General features: G+C 59.7%; 2 protein-coding genes across 2 annotated transcripts; one reads left to right on the top strand and one right to left on the bottom strand.

Annotated features, from left to right (window-relative positions):
• Positions 1-1094: 1094 nt before the first annotated feature.
• Positions 1095-16030, bottom strand: NCLIV_004580 (hypothetical protein; the record flags this gene model as incomplete). The annotated part of the gene is made up of 8 exons (XM_003879967.1): positions 1095-1190; positions 1915-1984; positions 2513-2569; positions 2794-2912; positions 3426-3527; positions 4130-4342; positions 5163-15016; positions 15979-16030. The coding sequence occupies 8 exons, from the start codon at positions 16028-16030 to the stop codon at positions 1095-1097; spliced, it is 10563 nt and encodes a 3520-aa protein (XP_003880016.1).
• Positions 16031-18181: 2151 nt separating this feature from the next.
• NCLIV_004570 (hypothetical protein) lies at positions 18182-18637 on the top strand (the record flags this gene model as incomplete). The annotated part of the gene is made up of 1 exon (XM_003879966.1): positions 18182-18637. The coding sequence occupies one exon, from the start codon at positions 18182-18184 to the stop codon at positions 18635-18637; it is 456 nt and encodes a 151-aa protein (XP_003880015.1).
• Positions 18638-21888: the final 3251 nt, after the last annotated feature.

Raw genomic sequence — 21888 nt, 5'->3', positions numbered from 1 at the left:
TGTGCAGGCTCCGGGACGAAAGGGGTGGGCGTCGACTGGCGTCGTAGATGCTCCCTCGGGCAGTCTTGCCAGCTTCCGCGGCACCGATCTAAACCCCGATCACGCGTATGGCCCGACGGTTAGACCATGAGCACCGTTACATCCCTTAACTGATACACAGGATCAAATATTCCTTGAGCGACTCGACAGGCACGATAGATAGCGTGAAAGCTGTTTTGATTTCCATGAACGGAGTTACCTATTCGATTATCTTCGCTCCCATCGCCGTTTCGGCCCGGATCCGCGTGCCTCGCTCTGCGTTGCCTTACCCGCGAAACCGCTCCGGCTTCACACAGGCCCGGGAGGCTCTTCGGTCAACGATGCCCAAAACTCTGTACCCGCGCCCTTCCCTGACCGTTCTTCTGCGCGGGTAAAGCCGAAGAACCGTATGAACTAACACGGGAACTCTACCGAGAAGTGTGGGCACCGCGTCACAGACATGCAGATGAGAGTTTTGGCCGGCGCCCCATGCACGAGGGAACGCGCCCCAGCGCCACTGAGAGCCTGAAGACGGAGAATCCCTCTGAGTAGGCACAAGCCTGCGGGATCGGCCGCCCCAGAGCCACTGGATTTCTCCAAAAGAAATCCTCGTTCTTGGTGACCCCAACCTTCCTTGACCTCGCCCGGGTCCATCGGCGCCCCGCTTCCGCCTGTCAGACAAGGCGCCCCTCTTTAAAAAGAGCTATCCATCTGTATCTGTATATACCATATATACACATCGATATATATCCACATGTATCGATATATAGAAGATACATATGTATATATATGTCCATGTGCATCTTATATATCCCTGTTTGTGGGCATGAAGAGCGGCGAGGCCACGCGCGTGTTGGCGTGTTGGGCGACATGAGACTTGTGGCGACCGTGGAAGACCCAAGGGAAAACGTCGATGTTTTTTCAGACGAAAAGCGCCTGCTGAGAGAGGCGCATGCAACGTCAGAGGCACTCCGGAAACCCGGATCAGAAGCGCATACTCAGTGGAGCGCCGCGGTTTCGGAACCGTGCGGGTGCACATGCACGCGTTGGAAGGCCCTGTCTCCGACAGCACCAGTTTAGAGCGCGTTGACGGCGCCGAACGACTGCTCCATGAAGCGGAGGTTCTTCCGGCGTTTCGTCGCAAAGGCGACAATCATCAGAGAGAGGAAAACCTGAAGACAGAGAGTGCAGAGTGCAGCGGAATCGAGGCGAGCGCGCGGTGTCGACACGGCCCAACAAACAGGCGAGCCGAGACCCCTGCGACTGCATGCGGGGCGCGAGGCAATTGAAGTCAAAAAACACAACCGCGGCGCGTCAAACCCACACAGTTCCGCGAAACGAAAGCGACACCATTTGCCGCGAAGGCAAGGGGAAATCCGGCCGTCTTCGGAACAGACCCCGCCGGCATAACTAGAAACGCGAAAGGGATGTCCAAATACCGCTGAAAGAGGACTGCCTCAAAAACACTTGGGGCCAGACCAGCCTGTCCGCCGTCAACACGCGAGGCTATCTTCGTGTCAGACACTTTCTGGGATGGTCCTCGAAAGTTTCTTCTGCACACGTCTCTTCTGCAGCCTCGCCGGCTTATGTTTCCGGGATGCAAATGCACCAGAGAAAGGAGATGACACTCAGTCGCTGCGGCTGGGGAACCAGAGTGAGGCCCATGTCGGCTGTCTAACGCTTTTTCGTTTTGGGCAACGAGCCCGCCTACAAGCTCCCAGGCTGCTGACGCGTTTAGCTCCACATGGGTTCCGTTCTACGCGCAGTATATGGATGACTGTTGTCGCTCGTACTAACGGCGAGAGAAAACGACTACTCAGAGGCTAGTACGATCAGTACCATCGTACTGGGAGTGATACTCTCTGAGGCAGGAGTTTAGAGTGCCATCTTCTGTACCTTGGAGACAAACAGGCAGATCCACCCCAGGACTGCATAGACGAGCGTCGAAGTCGAGGTCCACGACACCCTGCGCAAAAAAAGCGGAACCTCGAAAAACGTGCATGCAGCCCCGTTGCTCGGTGCCTGATGGACGCTCGCTCCTCGTCGAACCACCCTACAAAGCACACTTCGCCACTCGACCGCTGTCTCCACTTTTCTCTGCGGTGCGCGTGGACTGGAGACTTCCAGCCTTCTTCCTGACTCCTGCATCCCAACGTCCCTTTTCTGCACTGCGGTTTAACGCGAGTGTTTACACGCCCCTCGTGTATTTCTCGGGAATTGCTCTCCCGAAAGCAAAAGGTCTAAACAGGTGGACCGTGCGATCGCGTCCAGAGAGGCAAATACGCCAGAACCAGAAGAAACGCGAGCAGTCCCCCTGTTACGTTAGGTGGGATCCGAACGCGCCCCAAGACGAAGCGGGGGGCTGAGGCGGCCTTCGCGCCGCGCACACATCGCAGCCTGTCTGGAACGCGCCACGCGGACGGACCCTCTGCATGCAGAAACACGATTTGTTTTCCCCCGTGGAAACCTCGCGACGGTTCGTCTCCGAACTTACATCGGCAAGCAAGCAATGATGAGGGTGACGATGGGGAGTTCCATGAATCCGATGCGCCTGTGGAAACGCGGACAAACGCGAGAAACCGAACGGGTTGTCATTTGCGCAGGGACACCCTAGCTGGTTTTTGTTGCAAACAGGGCGGGAGCAGGCAGCACAGGAACGAGAAACGCGGGACCAAAAGGGTTCCCGCAAAGATAAAGGCTCGGCAGAAATCACGGAGACGAGGAAAAACCAGATTCGCAGTTTCGGGGGTCAGCCAGGTGCCTGCGCGTTTCTACCTTGTCGGAATGTGAGAGAAGGCGTACATTCCGCGGCACGGGACTCTGAAGCCGCCGTCCGGGAGAAGCTCCGCCTGGGCCTGGGGGACTCGAGACAGCAGAACGTCCGCCAAGAGTACCTGCAAACCGGATCCGAAAAAGAGACGCAGGGACAGAACACCACGCACACGCACATGCGGAACGCGAGGGACAGAAGAATCAACTGCTCGGCAGCTGGACCGCCCTATTTGGAGACACGTGGGGTAGGACAGCCCCGCGGTTCGTGCGAGGACAAAAGGTGTCCGAAAGAAGTGAACGGACACGGGCGTCTTTTGGACACGCACCCGCATTGAACTCGCTTCTCCGTTCGAGAAACCTCACTCGGGTTGTCAGCCTGCTGACCTTAACGGCCATTGCCGGTGTGTCCAAGCTGGAGCTGGCTACGGGTGCGTTTTTTTTTTGCGCAAGTTCTTCTCTTGCGGCGCACGAATTGCTCTTCCCCCCGAGCCTCCGACCAGCCCATCGTTCCCCTTTCTTTTAGAGAGAATCCTGGAAAAAGAAGGTTTTCAGATTGTCAGCAACATCCCAGCGACGGCCTCACGGCGCCAGCACACCACGAGGCGGTTTCACGCAGAATCGGTAAGGTTTCTCACGTGCTGGTATTGGTCGAACGCGGCGGCTCGAATGTTGTTGAACTTGACGAGGTAGAGAAACTTCACCCAGTCCACTGCGATCTCCAGAAGGAACACACCGCACTGAGGAAGGAAAGCAGAACACAACCTGGCTAAATTCGCAGTCGCGCTCGCGAAACCAAACCAGAAAGAGACACAGCCTCCGGCCCTCTGATGTCTCGACGACGGGGAGATTCGTGTGAAGAGGCGAGAGACCAGGAGAGCATCAACACAGCAGGGCGTTTCGATGGTGAACACCCAACACGCGGCCCAAGAAGGCTGCACATAAGGATATATGTCTGCATCTCTTGACAGATACAGACAGACACAAAAAGATATAGACACATGAAGATATAGAATTATAGATAGATAGAAATATAGATAGATAGAAATATAGATAGATACACATACACATACATATATATATATATATACATAGAAAGATATAGATTGACAGATCTAGATAGCTCGTCAAAAAGAGAGGGCGGGGGAAGAGAGAGAGCGCGAATTGAACACGGAGAAGAGGGGTCCGAGACGCGCGAGAGAGAAGGCGGGTGTACGGGGAGCGAGGTGTGCGTTGCGCAGTGCGTGGGACCGGCGAGGCGGCCCGGGAAAAGAGCACACGAGTTTAGGGAGAAACGTTTTTTCCAGTTGAGGTGCGGCGCAGCTTCGCACGAAGGCCTCACCAGCCAGGAGCAGACGGTAGCGAGGGAGGTCGCCCGCGGCGAAGACGCGGTGGCGAGTTTGAGCGAGACAATAAATGCGTCGCAGCAGAGCTGGAAACGCTCGACGACGTCTGCGGCGACGATCGAGTAGAGCGTGGTGGGCGCATGCTTCTTGAAAACTGTGGACTTTATTTCCCCAAAGTTGTTCGTCACCACGATCAGAAACATTGTCGACTGAACAGGGGCCACACGAGAGGACGCTCGGCAATGGTCGGGAAGCGACGCACAAAGACGCTTCGTCACACACCCACACTCGGACAGCGTGCAGAGACCTCACAGGCACCTGCACGTACAGAAACATCTACAAATTCGTATACATCTACATATATATATATATATATAGTGCATTTGCACAGCTACAACCGGTGATCGTAGGATATATACATATACATATATATATATATATATATATACAGCACGCACGCTTGAATGCATGGTCTCCTCGTGGAGTCTGGGGCGAAAGAGCAGTCAGACGATCCCGGTTTCTCGCGAAGCGATTCACCATAGGAACTGATTTACGTCCGGTTGTGCCCCGGTCCGCTCTCCGCTAAAGGGGATGATTGCCGTTGTATGTGTGTCGCCCGTTGAGTTTTCGCTAGCCAAGGCGGCAGACGCAACTCCGGCGAAGCACGCGGAGATCGGCCGTGCGGGACGGCAGCCTCCGGGGGCTAAATGCATGCGGAAATAGGACGCCGCTAATGTGCATCGTCCAAGATATATTTGGTCGCTCAAGGAAGAGACGCTCCGGTCTGCCGTTCTGCGACGACGGGGAGGGGCCTCTGACGCCGCAAAAGATCACCATGTGAATGCAACCCTACGGCTTTCTGCCAGGATGTGTAAAGTGTGCGCCGCCACGGCAAGCGTGAGGAAAAGAATGGGCAACGAGAGACTCAAAGCGACGAGCCCGAGATTCCACAAAGGGACACTGCCCAGCGAGAAGGCCGCGACAAAGGGGGGCGGCTTTCGACCTGACAGAGCGTTTTTCTTCTCTCACCTCGGAAGAGTTGATTGCGATGTTGAGGCTCAGGACGCGAATCAAGTGCATGCACGTGTGGACCAGAACGTAGGCGAGCACGAGGAGGTACTGACACACCCAAAGGGCCCATTTCTGCAAGCCTTCGCAGCCTCCTTTCGCTCGGCACGGGCGCGTCGACGGCGCAGGCGAAGGCGCCGCAGCGCTGGCCGGCGCTGACCCAGAAGCCGTCTGGCGCGACCGCCTTATATACGGAGAATCTGAGGCGACGACCGCGGGTTTAGGGGCCCGAGTGGCAGCGCTGGCGTCGGCGCTCTCCTGCACGCTCTGCGCGACGGAGGAAGGCCGCGACGTGTCCAGCGCAGCAGGCGAGCGCGGCGAAAGAAATCCCACGGCATCGACAGGAGCCGCCACCGAGCGACAAAACTTTCCGCCTGGACGCCCTTCGCCGGCCAACAAGGCGGAGAATCCCGAAAGCGACGCATGCGAGAGAGACACGCCATGGCCTTCTTGCGCTCCAGCAGCGCCCTTGGACGGCACGGACTCTTTGCTCGCGTGCAGGAGAGGCGTTGCCATGCGCTCTCCGGGCTCCGATGTCGCTCCCGAATCGGTCCACACACTCGCAAGACCTGAGCATCCGGTGGGTTCGCGGTTCTCCAGGAGAGCCAGGCACTGCTCACCGAGCTCGCCGCCGCCCCACGTGTGGCATTTGAGAAGCGCAGCCACCCGAGGAAAGTCTTCCGATGCAAAAGGCGCCGTCCGTTCACACGAAAGCGAAAAAAACCGCGACTCGTGACCGGGTTCCTCTTCTTCGCACAAGGACAGTTTCACATCTACCGGGCTTTCTGTCTGACAGCGTTGAGAGTCGAAACCGCTTTTTGGAGCCCCTGAAGCCGCCCTGGAACTGTGGTCTGTCGCCTCTCGTCTCTCGCCCAACCGATACCCCGCCGCCTCTGTCTCCTCGCCTCTCTCGTCGCCGCGCTCCGGCTCGCCCCGCCTGTCTTGTTCGCTTCGATCCTCGCCGCTTCCTGCGACCTCGCGCAAGTTCCCCGCTTCCGCCGCGACTTCGCGGCTGCTCCCGGACCCCTTCCAGCGGCCTGGCGCGACTTCGGAGACAGCCGGCGCGGTGTATCCTTTCCGCTCGCCGCTGCGGCACGAGAGGCGAGACGCCTGCGGCTGCGGAGACAGCAGCTGAACCGTCGTCCGCATTAGCGCGTCGAAAATGTCCCGGCCGAGCGACCGCCACATTGTCTCAAACAACTCGAGCATGTTGAACACGACGTACAGCTTCATGAACGGCTGCGCGCGAATATAGTGGTACACCCACGAAGTGTCCACGAGCAAAAACAGCGAGACGCTCGCCACGAGAAGAGAAAACCGGACCAACGCACACACGTCCGCCGGCGAGAGGGGCGGCGGCAGCTCCACGGCCCCAAACGGAAACGCCGGGGCCTCGGTGCCCGAAGAGGAATGTGAGGCGACCGCGACAGCACGACGCTTGGCAGTTGGAGACAAGTGCTGAGGGTCCGTGCGACTGACCTTCAACAACGGCGTCAGAAACGAATTCTCGGGAGTCTCCCCGCCCTCCGCCTCGGGTTCCAGCCCTCGAGTCGCCTCCCTGTGCGGGCCTTCTGTTCCTGCCGCGCTGTCCCTGTCCAGCTGTACGCCGCCTCCTCGCCGAAAATGGTCTGTTGAATCCCCTGCGCCTCGAGCCGTCGGCGACGCGACGCGCCACGCGGGCGACGCGCGAGACAGATTTTGTGCCGCTGGCGACGTTCGAGTGCCAAGCGCGAAAAGACTGGCCCAGTCGCGCAGGCGCTGGCTGACCGCACACCCCCACCCGTCTTCTCGCTCGCGCTCTTTTGGGCCGTTTCCTTTCAGTTCCTCTTCGCCAGGAATCCCCGCCGCAGCACGCCTTTCTCGGTGCTCGACGCTGACGCGCGCCGCTTCGCCTCCCTCGCGCCTACCTTTTCCTGTCTCTTCCTCTTTTGCATCCCCTCCGAAGTGACGGGCCCCGCGGGGTTCTTCGACGTGAACGTACGGCGCGTCGTGGAATTCGAAGCCGGAACTCGCGCCCTTCGCGCTTTCGAGGGTCGGCGGAAACACCCCTCGCGAGGCCGGATCGCCGCTTCCTCTGCGCCTTCCAAAGGCCTCAACCGTCTCCTTCGGGCCAGGCAAGTCGTCCCTTCCTCGCGCAAGTTCTGCGCGAGGCTTGGCGAGCGTCTCCATCTCTTCCGCGCAAACAGAACGCGCGGGCGACGCACGAGGCCTCCAGGGAAGCAGCCGGGAGACACGAAGGAAGAACTCTCGAGAGGCAGAAATCCCCGCAGCCTCGAAGAAGCCCGAACCGTGTCGCGGGGGCGCCGCTCTCTGCTGGGCCTCCGCTGCACTGCGCGACCCTCTTTTTCTCAGGCACTTCTTTCCGCTCTTCTTGTCGACGCGACGCCGCAGCTGAGCTGTGCCGGGGTCGGTCTTCAGCGCCTCTGAATCGCCTGCGCCCGCCTCCTTTCCAGTTCCCGCCTCTCTTGGCAGGCACGGACCTCTGCGACTCTCGAGAAGGAGAAGCAGCCGTCGCCCTCCCCAGACCAGCTGCCGAGACACCGAGAGGGTGAAGGCCCTCAGCGACTCGAAGAGAACTTGGACAGCCAGGAGAAGAGGCACGAAGAGGCGCCGCAGCATATCCCAGATTTCTGCCCGGCGCGCGACCCACCTCCAGAAGTCGAAGGCGCGATCGCCTCCACGCGTCCTCGAAACGCCTCCCGGCATGCCGGCTGTCTCCGCTTGCGCCCCGTCGCCTACAGTCCGCCTCGCAGCCGCAACCGACTGGCCCGAAGGCTCAGGCTTCTCACCGTTCCCTCCGCCGTCGCCGTCGCCGTCGCCGTCGCCGCCTCCGCTTCTTTCTTCCTTCTCGCCATTCCGTGCACGTCTTCCGCCGCACTCGCGCGCGCGAGCCGTGTGCGTAAAACGCGCATGCTCTCGGAAGTCTTCATGCGCGAAGGAGCCGCCTGGCGGCGTCGCCTCCGCACAACTTCTTTCCTCGCTCGGAGGCCTCCTGCAGTGTCTTCCCAGCGCGCCGAGCACCAGGCGCGCAACGAGGACCAGCGCTTGTATGGGCATGAAGGTGACCTCGTACAGCACCGCGTCCAGGCACAGCGCAGTGCCGAGGTAAACGACGCGCTCCAGCCTGTAGGGAACTCTGCACAGATTCCTCAGCGGCGTTTCGGGGATCGTGCAGTACCCGCCATCGTCACTCTCGCCTGCCTTCGTGCTCGGCGGGCTCCTGCTCTTCGCCCCGTGCGCGCCCCGATCCTCTCTCTTCACTTCTTTGCGCGCGTCCTTGACCGGAGGTTCGCGCACACGTCGGGGACCCGGCTCTGCACGCACGGACGAACTCCGGCTTTGGGGTCTGCAGGGAAACGCATCGCCTTTCGAGGCCACGGAAAAACCTCCACTCCTGCTCGCCGCCGTCTCCCCGATGGTCAGGCGTCGCGCCAGAGTCGACCGAGGTCTCTCGAGGCCCTCGCGCGGTGGAAACGGCTCTCCAACTTCGCTGTCTCTGCGGTGCATGCGCCGCCCGGCCCGTGCGGCTTCGGGGTACGGCGCGACGAGATGCTGTCGCCGACCCCTTCTTTCGCGGAAGCCTTCTGCGCCCAAGTTGGGCGACGCTTCGAACCTCGCCGAGTGTCTTCTCTCCGTCCCCGCCTCCGTCCGTTTCCACCGCAGCCCCGCGTCTCCCTGCAAGCTGGCCTCGGTGGCTGAACGCACTCGCCGCAGCGGCGAGGCCCCTGCTGAGCGCTCCCACGCCTGCCGAGAAGGCGTGCATGCAGCCAGGCTCCCGGGCACAGCGTCGCTCAGCGGGGCGCGCAGCTCGGAAACTGCCTGCAGAATCCCGCCCTGCTGTTTCTGTTCGTCGCCCGGCGAGATCCCGCACCTGAGCGATCCCCCCAGAGATGGGCCGGAAGGCGGCGCGCTTCCGGCCTTCGGAGCCCCAGCCCCCTGAGACGCGGGAGTTTCGCTGGGAGACAGGCGCCGAAAGGAGAAGACCTCGTCCACCACGAATGCACAGAGAAGACGCAGGCGCGTTCGAATGGTGCAGCCTTCTGGCCAGAAGTCGTCCTCGTCGTCTTCGTCTCTGTCCCGCTTGCAGGGCGCAGATGAGCGCTCCACGGGCTTCGCCTCGAGGCCGGAAAAGAGCGAACCAGACCGTGGCGCGGTCGAGGCCACAGCGCCCGGAGCCGCGAACCAGCGGTCAGTCTTCACCGGTAGTGTCACGCTCCGATGAAGGGATGCTTCCGTCTTGGGTTCCGCCGCGGGTTCTCGAGAGGCGCTGCCCCGCCGACAACTCCCTCGGGTCACATCCCTCAAAGCGGGCAAAGACGCAAATCCATAACCCAGGCCAGGCGATCGCGCCTTCCTCGCGCCGAACGCGTCAGAGACACCCGGACCCTGCAGAGACTCGGCCGGCGCCTGCAGGCCTCGGAAGTCGTCAGGTCCGTCCTCACCGTCCTCGCGAGCCTCGCCTGCTTGGAGATTCCATCTACTCCTTGTCTCTGAAGCGAAAGACAGTGTGTGCCTCCTCGCCAAGGCCACGCAGCTGTCTGGGTCGGGCGACAGGAACGTCGCATCTCGCTCCAATGGAGGAGCGCGACAGGCGCCCGTCGCGCCTGCTACCGAGTGTTCTGCGGTCGACAGCCCCAGCCTTGTCACCTCTCTCTGCCTGGCAGCCTCTCTGAGTCTTTCAGATTCCGTCTCTCCCTGCGTCGCGGTTTCCTGTGCTGGACCCCCCGCGCCGCCCAGCGCGCGCCCCGTCTCCGCTGCTCCGCGGCCTTGAATGCGCCCCGAGGAGACAGCGCCCGGCAGGTTTCCCGCGGCAGGCGAGAAGGAAGCAGGCGCCCCCGGGAGAAGGGAAAGCAGCGGCGTGGCGAACCCGGACGAGAGGGGAGTCTGCAGCGTTACGTCCTCGGCTCTGTCCTCGCGCTCTTCCTCTCGCAGGTCGGTCGACGGGTTCCGGGAGTCTCGCGGCTTCTTGACGTGCGCGCTCCCGGCGCCTCGACCTGTCTTCTCGCTCCGAGTCTCTGGGTTCGTCGCGACCGACGCGTCTCCTCCTGTCGATGCCGCCGCGGGGGGGGGCCGAGCAGCCCCGCTCCCCGCATGCGCCGCGAGAAACTCTCGCCTGCGTCGTTCCCGAGGCCACGGCAGAGACAACGCCGACGGCGCCTCGCTGCGGGCGAATTCCTTTTCCTGCCTCAGACGGGCGAGCTCCGACCGCAGCTCGTCGAGCTGGTGCCTCTGCTCTAAAAACAGTTGAACAAACGCGCGGGTCTGCGACGCCTCAAGCGGCACGACTGTCTCGAACGAGTCGCAGAGCACGGCCTTTCCGTTCCGCCTCAGCACGGCGAGTTCTTCTCTGAGCGGCGTCACGCAAGCGCGTTGGTGGAGCCTCCGCGGAAAATGCGCGTGGCCTGCGTGCACGTACGTGAGGTCTTCTTCTCTCTCGTCCTCCACTGCCGCTCTCACGGCGAGTGACGAGTCACCGTGCTCGCAGTCTGAGACGCTCGACGCGGCGGCGTTCACGGCACCAAGCCGGTGTTCAGCGTTTCCTGTCAAATGCCCAGCTGCTGGCACCGAGCGCGAAACGCTCGCTATCCACTGGGCGCCGCTCTGCCGGGTGTTGCGGAACTCCCGCCCGCCCTCCTCGCCGCGTCCCGCCGCCGTCTCCTGCGAAGGGACCAGAGACGAACACACGGCGCACGCTAACGGAACGGGGCGCGTGACAGAAGGAGAGGCCGCGCACCGCCGAGGGCGGTGAGGCGCGCCGTACTTTTCCTCGGACCCGCTGCCTCGCCCTCCAGGCCTCCCCACGAAGTCTGCCAGGAGAGACAGGACGCCGCTGTCTCGTCGCGAGACGCGACTGCCGTAGACGTCAACGCCAGGCGCTGCACACGGAGCAACGAGGGCCCCGCCGCTAGAACTGGTCGACCCCGGCAGGCCGCTGAATCCATCCCCGGTCTCGGAGAACGCTGAGCACAAACTGACTGCAGACGGCGAGAGGAGGCCGGCTTGCGGCTCCAACTCGCAGAGGGGCACGAAAGGAAGCGAGCTCGACGGGGCGCTCACAAAGTCCGCCGCGATATCGCCATCGTCGATTCCGCGGCTGCGTCTCTGTCCCTCGATGCTCAGTCGCTTTCCCTCTGAGCCTTGGCCACGAGACGCCCCGGCTCGGCGCGCATGCACCGCGGGTCCGCCGGGTCCACCTTCTGGAGGGGACGCGGGGCGAGCCTCGGTTTTGTTGCTGCCGCGCTCGGCGGCAGACAGCGAGCGAATCCTGGCACCCCTCCGGCGCGGCGAGAGTCGCTGCGCGTTCCGAGGGCGCACGTGCACGAGGCGCGAGTGCTCGAGGCCTTGGGCATCCGAGAGACGCGGGCTGGGGAGCGACGCGTCCGAAGCCGAGAACGGAAAGCTGCGCGAGCGTTCCGTCCGCAGAACCACCGAGGAGGCGAGGGAAGACGGCGCATGCGAAGGAACCGACGTGGCGTCTCCACGCCGACTCGGGAAAGAAGGGGGGCGAGAACCCATGTCACGACTCGAGACAGAGCTGTCCGAGGCGTCTCCGTCTCCTGCAGGATCGGAGACCTTAGGCATGTCGAGCTCGGGCAGCCGGTCGCGAGAACTGCCGGACAAGACGCTGCGGCTGTCGCCGCAGCGTGCCGCGAGAGGAGCAAACGAGCGCGGCGAGGCCCTCGCCGAGGCGAAAAACGGAGACGAGTCGGGCTCGAACGCGTCGCTTGTGGGCGTCGCAACTCCCCCGCGTCCTGCCCTCGTCCGCCTTTGGTCCACTTCCGAAACGCGAGCGTGTGTCGGCCGGTTCGCGCCATCTGCGTCCTCTGAGTGTCTGTACACCTGAGTGGACGCTCCGCGGGACCTCGCTGGAAAGGCCCGTTTCGCTTCCGACGGCGAACTGCGGTTCCTCGCGGCGACGCGCGGAACTCCCTCGGTCGGCTCGGGCGGAGTTCGCGAGCCCTTCGCTGAATTTGGTGAAGGCCACGTGCCGAGGACACTTGCAGACACGGCGCCCGCAGGCGTGCGGAGACGCTCCGGAGACAGGAACGCGTCGGTGCCGACGGAAGACAGGGAAGAGAGAAGGTCCATGAAATCGCGTTTGCCTGGAACGGGGCGCGACGGCCCCTCGAGCGCAGAGGGGGACAGCGGGGAAACGAACCGGCTGCCGCGTTCGTCCTGCCGACGGGTGTTCTGGGCCGAGGACGAGGCGCCGCTGAAGGCCGCGCATCCTTCGGGAGTCCCAGCCTCACCCTCACCCTGACTCCTGCACTCTGGGGCACCCGGGCGAGGCTGCGCGTGTCCTTCCGCGACGCGCCACCTGGAAGCCGAGAAAGAGCCGCCCTCTGCGGAATCACCCTCCGGGGGTTCACGAACAGGCGAGCCAGCAAGAGACAGTCTATCCCTTTCGGAGGGCCTCGCACACTCCCGCTGGACCTGGAGACAGCCCGCGTGGATGTGACTGAGTCGACCTACCAGATGCCTGTCTGTCTCCGCGTCAACTTGGTTCAACGCATGCACCCTCGGAGCGGGGCACACGCCTCCAGCGCCACTGGGCCCTCTCGGTCCGGCACATCCCTTTGGAGGGGTCGGGAGGTCCAGGCGCGGTCTTGCCGCGCTTGCCTGTTCGCCGGACTGTAGGCTGGCAAGCGTGGCGGGCTCTGCGGGAGTGACACGAGACGCGTCCCCGCGATCTGTCTCCAACGCTCCTTCCCGCCGGGGATCAGGAACCGTCTGATCCCGCGCAGCCCCGTTTGGAACGTCTCGGACGTCTCCGTCAGAAAGCCAGTTTCCCCTTTCCCGGTCGTGGACTGCTTCGGCGGGCTCTTCGTTCCTCTCCCGGCGAAGCCCGAAAGCGTTTTCTGGACTCGGCGCAGGGAGCCCCGACGGCGCATCCAGAGACACCATCCGCGACGGAAAAGGTCGGCGAGACCGTCTGCCCGTGTAGTGCGCGTAGACGGCGGAAGCGCTGCGAAAGGGACAGAAGGCAGCATCGCACGGACGCGGCGAGTTCCCCGCTCTCGACGCTTGCGGCGGAGAAACAGGTGGAGGAGGTGGACCTCTGAAGACCGCCGCGGAGCTGGGTGAGACGCCAGACGCGGGCAAAAACTCCGGCGCCTCCGCGGCTTCCACAGCCTCAGGTGGTTCGGGCGTAGCGTTTTCTGAGACGTTCGCCAGGCCTGCGTTTTTGCTCGGGGCTGGCGAGACGGGCGGGGCATGCGGTCCTCCGATGCGACGAAAAGGCGCGGCCGAAGGTGCGCTGGAGAGAAGAGGAAACAGAGAGTGCGTGGACGCCGACGCGAGAGAACCCAGCGACGGGTGAACGGCAAAGCTTCCCGGGCGCCCATGTCGGCATCTGAGCCCGAGCGAGGAGTTGGCATCTTCAGGGTAGGGCGGAGGCGCGCCTCCTGGGGAAGGGGACGCCGCGTGTGCTGCTCGCCAACGAAGAGACTCCGGAGGACCAAAGCGAAACACCTCTCCAGGCGGAGACTCCGGGAAAGGTTGCGTGTCGCTCTCTGGAACTGGAGCGAGACGGCAGCTCGTAGGAGAGGCGCCCGGGCGAGCGGCCGGGGGGGAGGGCGACAGGGAGACCGAGCAGCCCCGCCTCAGAGAAGGCGAGAACGAGTGCGGGCGCCGAACCCGCCTCCCCGTGAAGGTTTGCTTGCGGAAATACCGGGGCGCTTTGTCGCCGCGATTCCAGTGCCTCGACGAGAAGGAAGCGAGGGCTGGACGACCCAGAGAGAAAAGCCGAGCCGGCGAGTCGCGCTCAGGGAAGTACCCGTCACACGGCCCGTGCCCGGTGAGGCCTGGTCCCTGTGGAATTCCGTTGTCACGCCCCTCGTCCCCGCGGAGACCGTCGACCTCTTCAGAAACGTGGAAGAAAGAAGCTCCTTGGGGATCGAGGGTGCGCGTCTGCTGCCGTGCCGGGAGGTCCGCACAAAAACGCGCAGTTTCTCCGCCCGTCGGGTCCGGCGCCCCAAGATCTCCTGCCGCGCCTGCGCGTTCCTGCGCCTCGCACGTGGCCTTGGCTCCGAGGCAGTTCCAGGCCTCTACGGGGCTGCGCAGGGGTTTCCTGTCGGGAGAATCTCCCAGAGAGTGGACGGGAGCAGCGTCTTGGGGAAGAACCCGAGTTGGCGGGGAACGGTCGAAACTCCAGCCGGCTGCGCTTTGTGGAAAGGCGTGCCCGCTGGCTGCGTGGCGAATGCGGCGGGAACTCGGGCTGCCGCGTGGACGCTCGGGCGGGAGAGGCAAACCTGCATTCCCTGTGCTCGGCGACGGTCCGCTGGACAGACACTGGGGGCTGGCGACGCAGTCGCTGCTTTGCAGCCCGCGCGCAGTGGCATGCCAGTGTCGCGAGTCTCTCGACAGCAGGAAAGGAAGCTCTTCGCTGTCCGAGACGAGATCTTCAACTGAAAGGCGGCGCCAACAGGAAGACGCGTCGGGCGCAGAGTAGTAAGAGTACACGGAGTCCGTGTCGTCTTCACCTGGACTCGAGGCGACGTCCCGACACAAAATTTCATCGACCAAAGAATTGTACGGGGCGAGCGCAGAAGGCGCCACCCCAGAGCGAGAAAAACCCTTCTCGCCGTCAGACGTTTCGCCTTCCCCATGGCGAACACAGGGGCCGTGGATCGAATAGAGTTGAGAAGCGCAGAGGCGTTCTCCCGTTGGAAGCGGGGAATTGTCGTGCTCTTCCTTTACTCTTTCGTGGTGCGGTACAGAGGCCGTCGAAGGCTCTGGATGTTCTTCGCCGAGCGCAGGACTGGGCATCCTGCTCGCAGCCACATGTGGAGGAACAGACTCCCCGGATTCCCGGCCTGGAGAGCATTCACGACTTCGATCCGGAGAACGGTTTTTCGGAAAGGTTCGCCTGGCCTCGCCAGAAACATCCGTCTCCGCCGTGGCGGCTCTCCTCGGTGGAAACTCTGACGGCGGTTCAGGCGCCATGGATGGAGGTTCCGGAGATTTTTACCAACTGGTCCTAGGGCCTAGCCAAGGTTTCCGTCCCTCGATGCGTGTGAGAAGGACATGAGTGAGTCGCTGAAGGTAACGCTTGAGAACTCCGAATTTCGAAACGGAAATCTTAGACGAAAAAATTCGCCAGAAAAGCCGAGAATCTTAGCAAAGCACATCTGGCAGAACGGCTAGATGGACCCCGAAAAGGGTCACACACGGTGTTCGTACACCCTGCCTGCACTACGGGAAGTCGCGGCACAGCGCATGACAAACCGAGAGGCTGCGAACATCTGAAACTTGCCCCGGCCTGGAGCTGCCGGTAACGTGCAACACGAAGGCGGGTGACAGAGACCTTCTTGCGGAGACGGAACAAAACGGTGTCGGCAAAAAACCGCCTCCAGCAACGGCCAAGTCGTCCGGCCAACACGCACGACTCCGAGATGGCGAGATGCCAAGCATGCCTTTCTGGATGCTCTACCAGGCGTCACGCCCTCGAAAAACGCCTCTGTCACTCTAGGTTGCCTTTTGTGGATGAAAAACTGCTGCCAAAAATACATAGCCAGGGACCGCGTACTGTCTGCCTCCTCCCAGTCGCTCAGCTTGAAAATGGGTACGGCCACACAGAGACTCTGGAAGAGGAATGGTTCGATCGTTCCTCCGACAATATTCCAGAAAACAGCCAGGCTTACTAGGCAGGCCACACGAAGAGGACACAAAAAAGCGCCATGGACTAGCGTTGTTGAAAACAGGCAACGAAACGCCGCGCATGCAGACTGCAGAGAGTCACTCCAGTCCCCCGCCCGGCCAGTACTATCCGTCCTACTTTTAAGATTGTTTTGAAGCGCCACAACGTTTACATAATAGCAGTTGTACATGTTTGAAAGTGGGCGGAAAGGTGATAATAGGTTTGAGCTGCTTGACCGCGACGCAGTAAAGTGTAAATCTGGCTCTGGCGTTTGCGCATGCACGAATACGCATCGACGTCCGGGGAGATGGCAGTTGGCGAGGCGGATGCAGCGATGCCGAGCAGTTCAGTGCACTTTTACGATGGTCGATGGTTGGGCAAATGTTCAAATGGAGTGCATACAACGCATTGCCGTCCCTGCGAACATCCACTGTTCCAAGTCGACAGAGGAATGCGTATAATGTCGCTCACGGAATGCTATCACGGGAAGCCGATGTTACCCGAAGGCGCTCTACGAGACCGCCGTCGAGACTCAGTGACCCACAGAGCCCTCACACTAAAACAGAAAGACTGCAAATAGGTATTGGTGATACGGACGACTTCATGGGGATCCTCGAGCCATAGTTAACAACTTCTCAGCTGGGTCATGGGTATGAGCCCGGTCGGAACAGTGCTGGAACGGAGTACCGACGAACGGCCTCCGGATCTTGCACATGCTACGGCCTCAAAAGCAGAGCTATACTCGTTTTTTTCGAGGCACGTACTACTCGTAGAGCTAGCATGTCATATTCCCGTCGTTCCCGCCGGGTAGGCTTCGGCCCTGCCACAGAACGTGACCTTGATGGCTTCGAGGAGACTTTTTTCCGAGGAAATGCTCCTGGCACAGGGGGGTAGGGGAGTCCCAAAACCAGGTCAGGGTTTCGCTCAGCGACAAACGAACCTAACAACTTCACAGAATCGGAGCAGGCCATCTTCTCTGGAGCATCTGGAGGCCCCTTTCCTGACAAGTCAATGGCACCAGAGATGACAGATGACTCTTCTCTCGTGCAGTGGGAGACGGCGTCTGCTCACAACTCGTCGTCCAAGTGCAAGCTTGTCCTCACTGATGATCGAGTGGTGCCCTGTTTCTCGAAAGGGGTCACACGGTGACTCGACGGTGACGCTTCAACGCGCCTCCTCGCACCATTATCCCAAGCAAGCAGTAATTGATCCAGCTGACGCTTGAGACATACGGGACCTGCCGTAGCGGTGGGAACTTCACACAGATTTCAAGCACAGTGCAGCCAGAGTTATATGCAAACCGGAGGGCATACCTGTAGATACAAAGTGACCGCAGATAATCAGACTTGGCGGCCGCACACCGACAGCTGGCTTCATTAACAACCTCAGCTTCCATTGAGACCCGGTCACCTTTGAATCCTCTTCAGAATCTGCAACTTGGCAGTGCAGCTGTGGGGCACTTTGTATCAGACACGAGTCCACGTTTGCTGTTAGAAGGGCAAATTGAGGCACGGGAATCCTTTTGTGAAAAAAGGGGGTATGGCTTCTGACCGACATCTGCTCCGTTCAGATACCGATTGGTCCCCATCAGTTTGTCTGTGACCGTCTGAACACCTTGGTTCAACAACTGCTACGGACCTAATGAAGCCATGTTCGGTGTCAAGTCGCAACCGCTTTTCCGGCCCTAAAAGTGTATTTCAACTCCCACCTATTTCAATTTTCGTCGGTGTTGGATTCGTGTTGCGGCAGTCTTCTGGTCAATACCGGCCCCGAAGAATACAGCACTGTTCTACACCGAAACATGAAGGCCTATAGAATCACATCCTCGAAGTGAATGGGTTGTGCTTGTAAGTGATTTTTGTAATCTTTAAAGGGACATCCCCCGCCATGAACTCGGGAACACTCCATCCCCGAGTAACCCCTGTAGCCTGCCGGAGGAAGCGGGTCCGGAGGCGCGTCGCAAAACCCGTTAGACGCTTCGTTTGTCACCGGGGTTCTTTGCATGCGTTCCTTGAAAGACACCTCCTCCCTTCATGTCTCGTTGCGGTTGCCCGCATCATGAAAGCTTCCGTGATGGGCAATCCATAACAACGCTCCTGTTCACAGATATGCGTTTGATAAAGTACTGGTTGAAGCATCACTGAGTGAAGAAATTCGCGTTTGTGGGGAGGGATTTGGGACCTTCCGACTTTTTCAGTTCCCTGTTGTCCACGTTCGTCGCTTGAGTGGCACGATGATTGTAATTCGCAGTCCTAGAAGCATGAGGGGAGGATTGCCCGGGTACAGTTGGTCTGTGGCTTTCGCACTCTGCTTTGTGTGCCTAGTCTGGTATCCTTTCGAGATGGGTTTTGCGAGCAAGTCTGTTTCCCCTGTAGAAGCCCTAGGACCGCCCAACACAGGAGCGGCGCCAGTTGAGAGTTCGCCAGCAACTGATGGAGCAGAAAAGTCGTCGGAGCAAGGCTCGAAGGAAGCGGAAACGTCGTCGGAGCAAGACTCGAAGGGAGCGGAAACGTCGTCGGAGCAAGACTCGAAGGGAGCGGAAACGTCGTCGGAGCAAGACTCGAAGGGAGCGGAAACGTCGTCGGAGCAAGACTCGAATGGAGCAGAAACGTCGTCGGAGCAAGACTCGAATGAAGCGGAAACGTCGTCGGAGCAAGACTCGAATGAAGCGGCCGAGCAAGCCTTCTTTGAGGCAGCAATGGAGGAGTGGCAACAACTCATCGACGCCGAGAAGGCTTGGGAGGATGCGTGGGCCAGCGCCGTAGCTGAAGCGACGACGAAGGCAGAACGCACTTGAGTGGAGTCACATTGCAGTCATCTTTTCACTAAGAACAGGACGAGAGTTGGAGTGATGCGCCGCTGACGGGCGTGGTGTTGGTGCTCAAGAAGAAACCCGTGCTGCAAACTCACACACAGCTGTATGGGCAATGGCATCATTGATGCCTCGTAAAGTTCCTACGGCTATTGGATGTGTTGCTGCAACTTGTTCGCCGTAGTGGACTGATATCCAACGCGGGGGAGACCGGAGAGAGCGGGAAGGGCTGGGCAAGGAAAAGTCGAGTGACCACTGGGCGTCCAAAGGCAATTAAGCCTACACGTAATACAGCGGGGGTCCCGTGGATCCTGTGTAGCTGGACGGAAATTTGCATTCGCATGGGAAGAGCGGGACAGCCGAAGGGTGTACTCTGCTATGCCTTTGCCTGAGGATGTGCTCGGCCAGCAGGCATTTTGCTGGCTTTCGCGTCTACCTTTGTCGCCGCTCCGTAAAAGTACCGTTGCTAAATCGTTCATTGACTTGGCTGCGGCGACCGCGGTATCCACACATTGTCGGCTGAGGTAGAGCCGAGCGTATTTGAGACTCCGAGATCACGTTGCAATCTCTGACCACGGAGCCATCAAGTATGCATCCTCGCCGCCTTCTGCAACAGACATCATCATCCGCGTTCTGGTTGCTGGTTTGCAGACCGTCTCCAGTACCGGGTAACTAAGCGCCTTTTAGAGACGCCTTCCGCATTCATTTTAACGGGTAGCGTTCGGCTACGACTGCTATAGCGTGCGCAGTGAGATACTCAAATGGATGCAATGTGCAGTGCCAATAGAGGATACGAATATCTCTCTCGTCCATACTGAGGCGTTTTCTCGGGATGCGCTCATGGAGATGCGAAATATCGCTCTGCCGCCCCTCAAACAAGTGCTTCCATTCAAACGAACATTCACCTTGAGAGTTCTTTCCTTTAGCGCGAGACATCGAGTGATTTTGCCAAAACAGACAGCTCGAACCCTGTTCACCTTGTGAACTCGCAAGATGCTCCTTTTGAGTTTTCACTGGCACACGGGGCAAGTTCAGCCCGAATACATGGGATCACTACAGCGCGAAATCGCAGGACTCTCAGAGATTGGCCAGAGCAACGCACTTAGCTCTAGGCTCAAGCAAGTAGCAGGTTTCTGCCCTCTTGCAAGGCAACTTGTGTGTAGACTACTGCACAACCAAGTTCTTTATGACTGCTGTACACCACCACCACCACACTGGACTGCTTAAGACAGCTAAAAGTGTTGGATTTCAATACTCTACTACATTAAGGTTATTCCACATCGGGTATGTTCTAGGCGCAGAAGTTGGTCCACTTTTAAATCTAAAATAATATCGTAAAAATTTGAAATATTTACTAATAATTTAGCATGCGAAGTGAGCTTTCGCCTGGTCCTACAGAGTTGGTGAGAGGCCGTCGCTGTTTTTCTCTTGTTTCGGTCTCAGTGACACCAAAGAGCTTCACCGTTCCTGGCTTTGAAGACGGGTCCAGCTCTCGTCGGCAATGAGAGTGTGTTAAAATTGACTTGTATCTGCGCTAGCCCCAACGGCCAGGACGAGCCTCAGCTTCGGTGCTCGCTGACCTCGGAGACAACGGATTATCTATTTAGTAGAGACAGATTCGGGACATCCGATCCTCCCCTCCACATTGTTCTCTGTATTCCACAGACGTCCCACCTTTGATGACTAGAGCTTTTGCGGAATCTGCCGGCGAGGCATTCAGCGCCGCCTCTGCGACACGGTAGATGTATTCTGGTCACTTTACGAAACTTAGGTTCGAGCACAGACTCGATCCCTGCGTGTCCACAGCGCATAAACCTGCAGTGCGTACAAAATGCTTCTTCCAACACTTCCAGGAAGCGAGCTGTCAATAACGCGTGGCCTTCCAACAAATGCGCTCATTAACACACTTATGGAACAAGAAGAGTTGTGCATCGATGAGCCGGCCTGGTGGTTGGGCGTGACTTCAAATCACGTGGCGCCTAGCGGCGCAGGGGTTCGATTCCTCCTTCGGTGCGGGAGAACGAGAAACGACGGAAAAGTTTTCGACACAGATAAAGGGAAAAGCGTGTACCTCCTGCGGGGGCCGGAGGCGAGAACGCAGAGCGGACCACATTTTCGAGCGTTTCGCAAATCTACTTCGTCTGTCACGACTCTCGTCCCTTTCTTCTGGCAGGCGAATTCACGGTCGATTGACTCGCAGAACCGTCCTCCCAGCGATTTGTTTTTCTGCGCTGCTGTCACGTGCGCTGGAAGAGCATGCAGCGTTTAAGACAGCGTGGCCGTTCGCGAAGTGACTCGCTCCGAAACCTTCTATCTTCGAAAGAGGGAACCCCTTCCTGCACTGCTTTTATACCGGCTTTCTACCACGGGTTAAAGGTTTCTTTCTCTGTCTATTGCTAGAAGAAATCATGCTTGGTGTCGGTTCGGCTCCGGTCTCTCTGCAGAACCGATTTCAGAGCTGCAGGGCGCCGTACTAAACGTCGGACGGCCCTGTTTGCCTGCGCCGCCAAGACGGTGATTCCCCCGCGCAGTCGAACGCTGTCGAAAATCAAAGAAAAGAGAAGGCGTGGGAATGCATTTTCTGCGGCAAGTGGTAATTTCAGTCGTTTTCCACGAGAAACTTCCAATCGCCGTCGTCTGTATCGACAGCCCCATAGCAGCCCCTCGTCAGTCTCTGCGCAGCCCCGCGTCGTGTGTTGCTTGGAGAGCGTTTTTCGTTAGTGATAACAAGAGGCAATGCGTTGTCTTTTTAGCTGTACGCGCGTGTCGTGGTTGCATTTCGGACCCTGCATTTGAAAGCGATTTCTGAACCTTACGCGCACTGTGAGCGGGCGGGTGAATCTGCGGTCGGGTGCCAGCGACCTTTCCCCCCCCTTGCCCCTGTCAAGGGAAGCTTGCTTTTCAGGAAGAGCAAGTCGAAGCCGTAATAAAGGGCACTGTGTTTGGACTACAGGGTCTATCTGCAAAACTACTGCCTGAACAGCGCAATGTGCGATGAAAAAGTCCTGGTGTAGACCTCGTGTGACCACGCAAATCGCCCGCCGAGTGAACCCTCAAATCATCTCCCTCTCTGGCCGTTCTCACTTCCGAGGCTTTCCCCGGCACACTGAACGCTATTTATGAAAAGCGCAAAAAATCCAGCGGTGACGGCGACGCTGGAGTGCTGCGAGCACAGCGAGTAGAATCGCTGGCGGCGTGTGGTCTGGAATACCGCCCGGGGTTGTTTCTGCCTGTGC

The sequence above is a fragment of the Neospora caninum genome, chromosome Ib (genome assembly GCF_000208865.1).
Source record: "Neospora caninum Liverpool complete genome, chromosome Ib".
NCBI classification, from domain to species: Eukaryota; Apicomplexa; class Conoidasida; order Eucoccidiorida; family Sarcocystidae; genus Neospora; species Neospora caninum.
The sequence above is the reverse complement of the archived record's forward strand: the minus strand, read 5'-3'. Positions and strand labels throughout refer to the sequence as shown.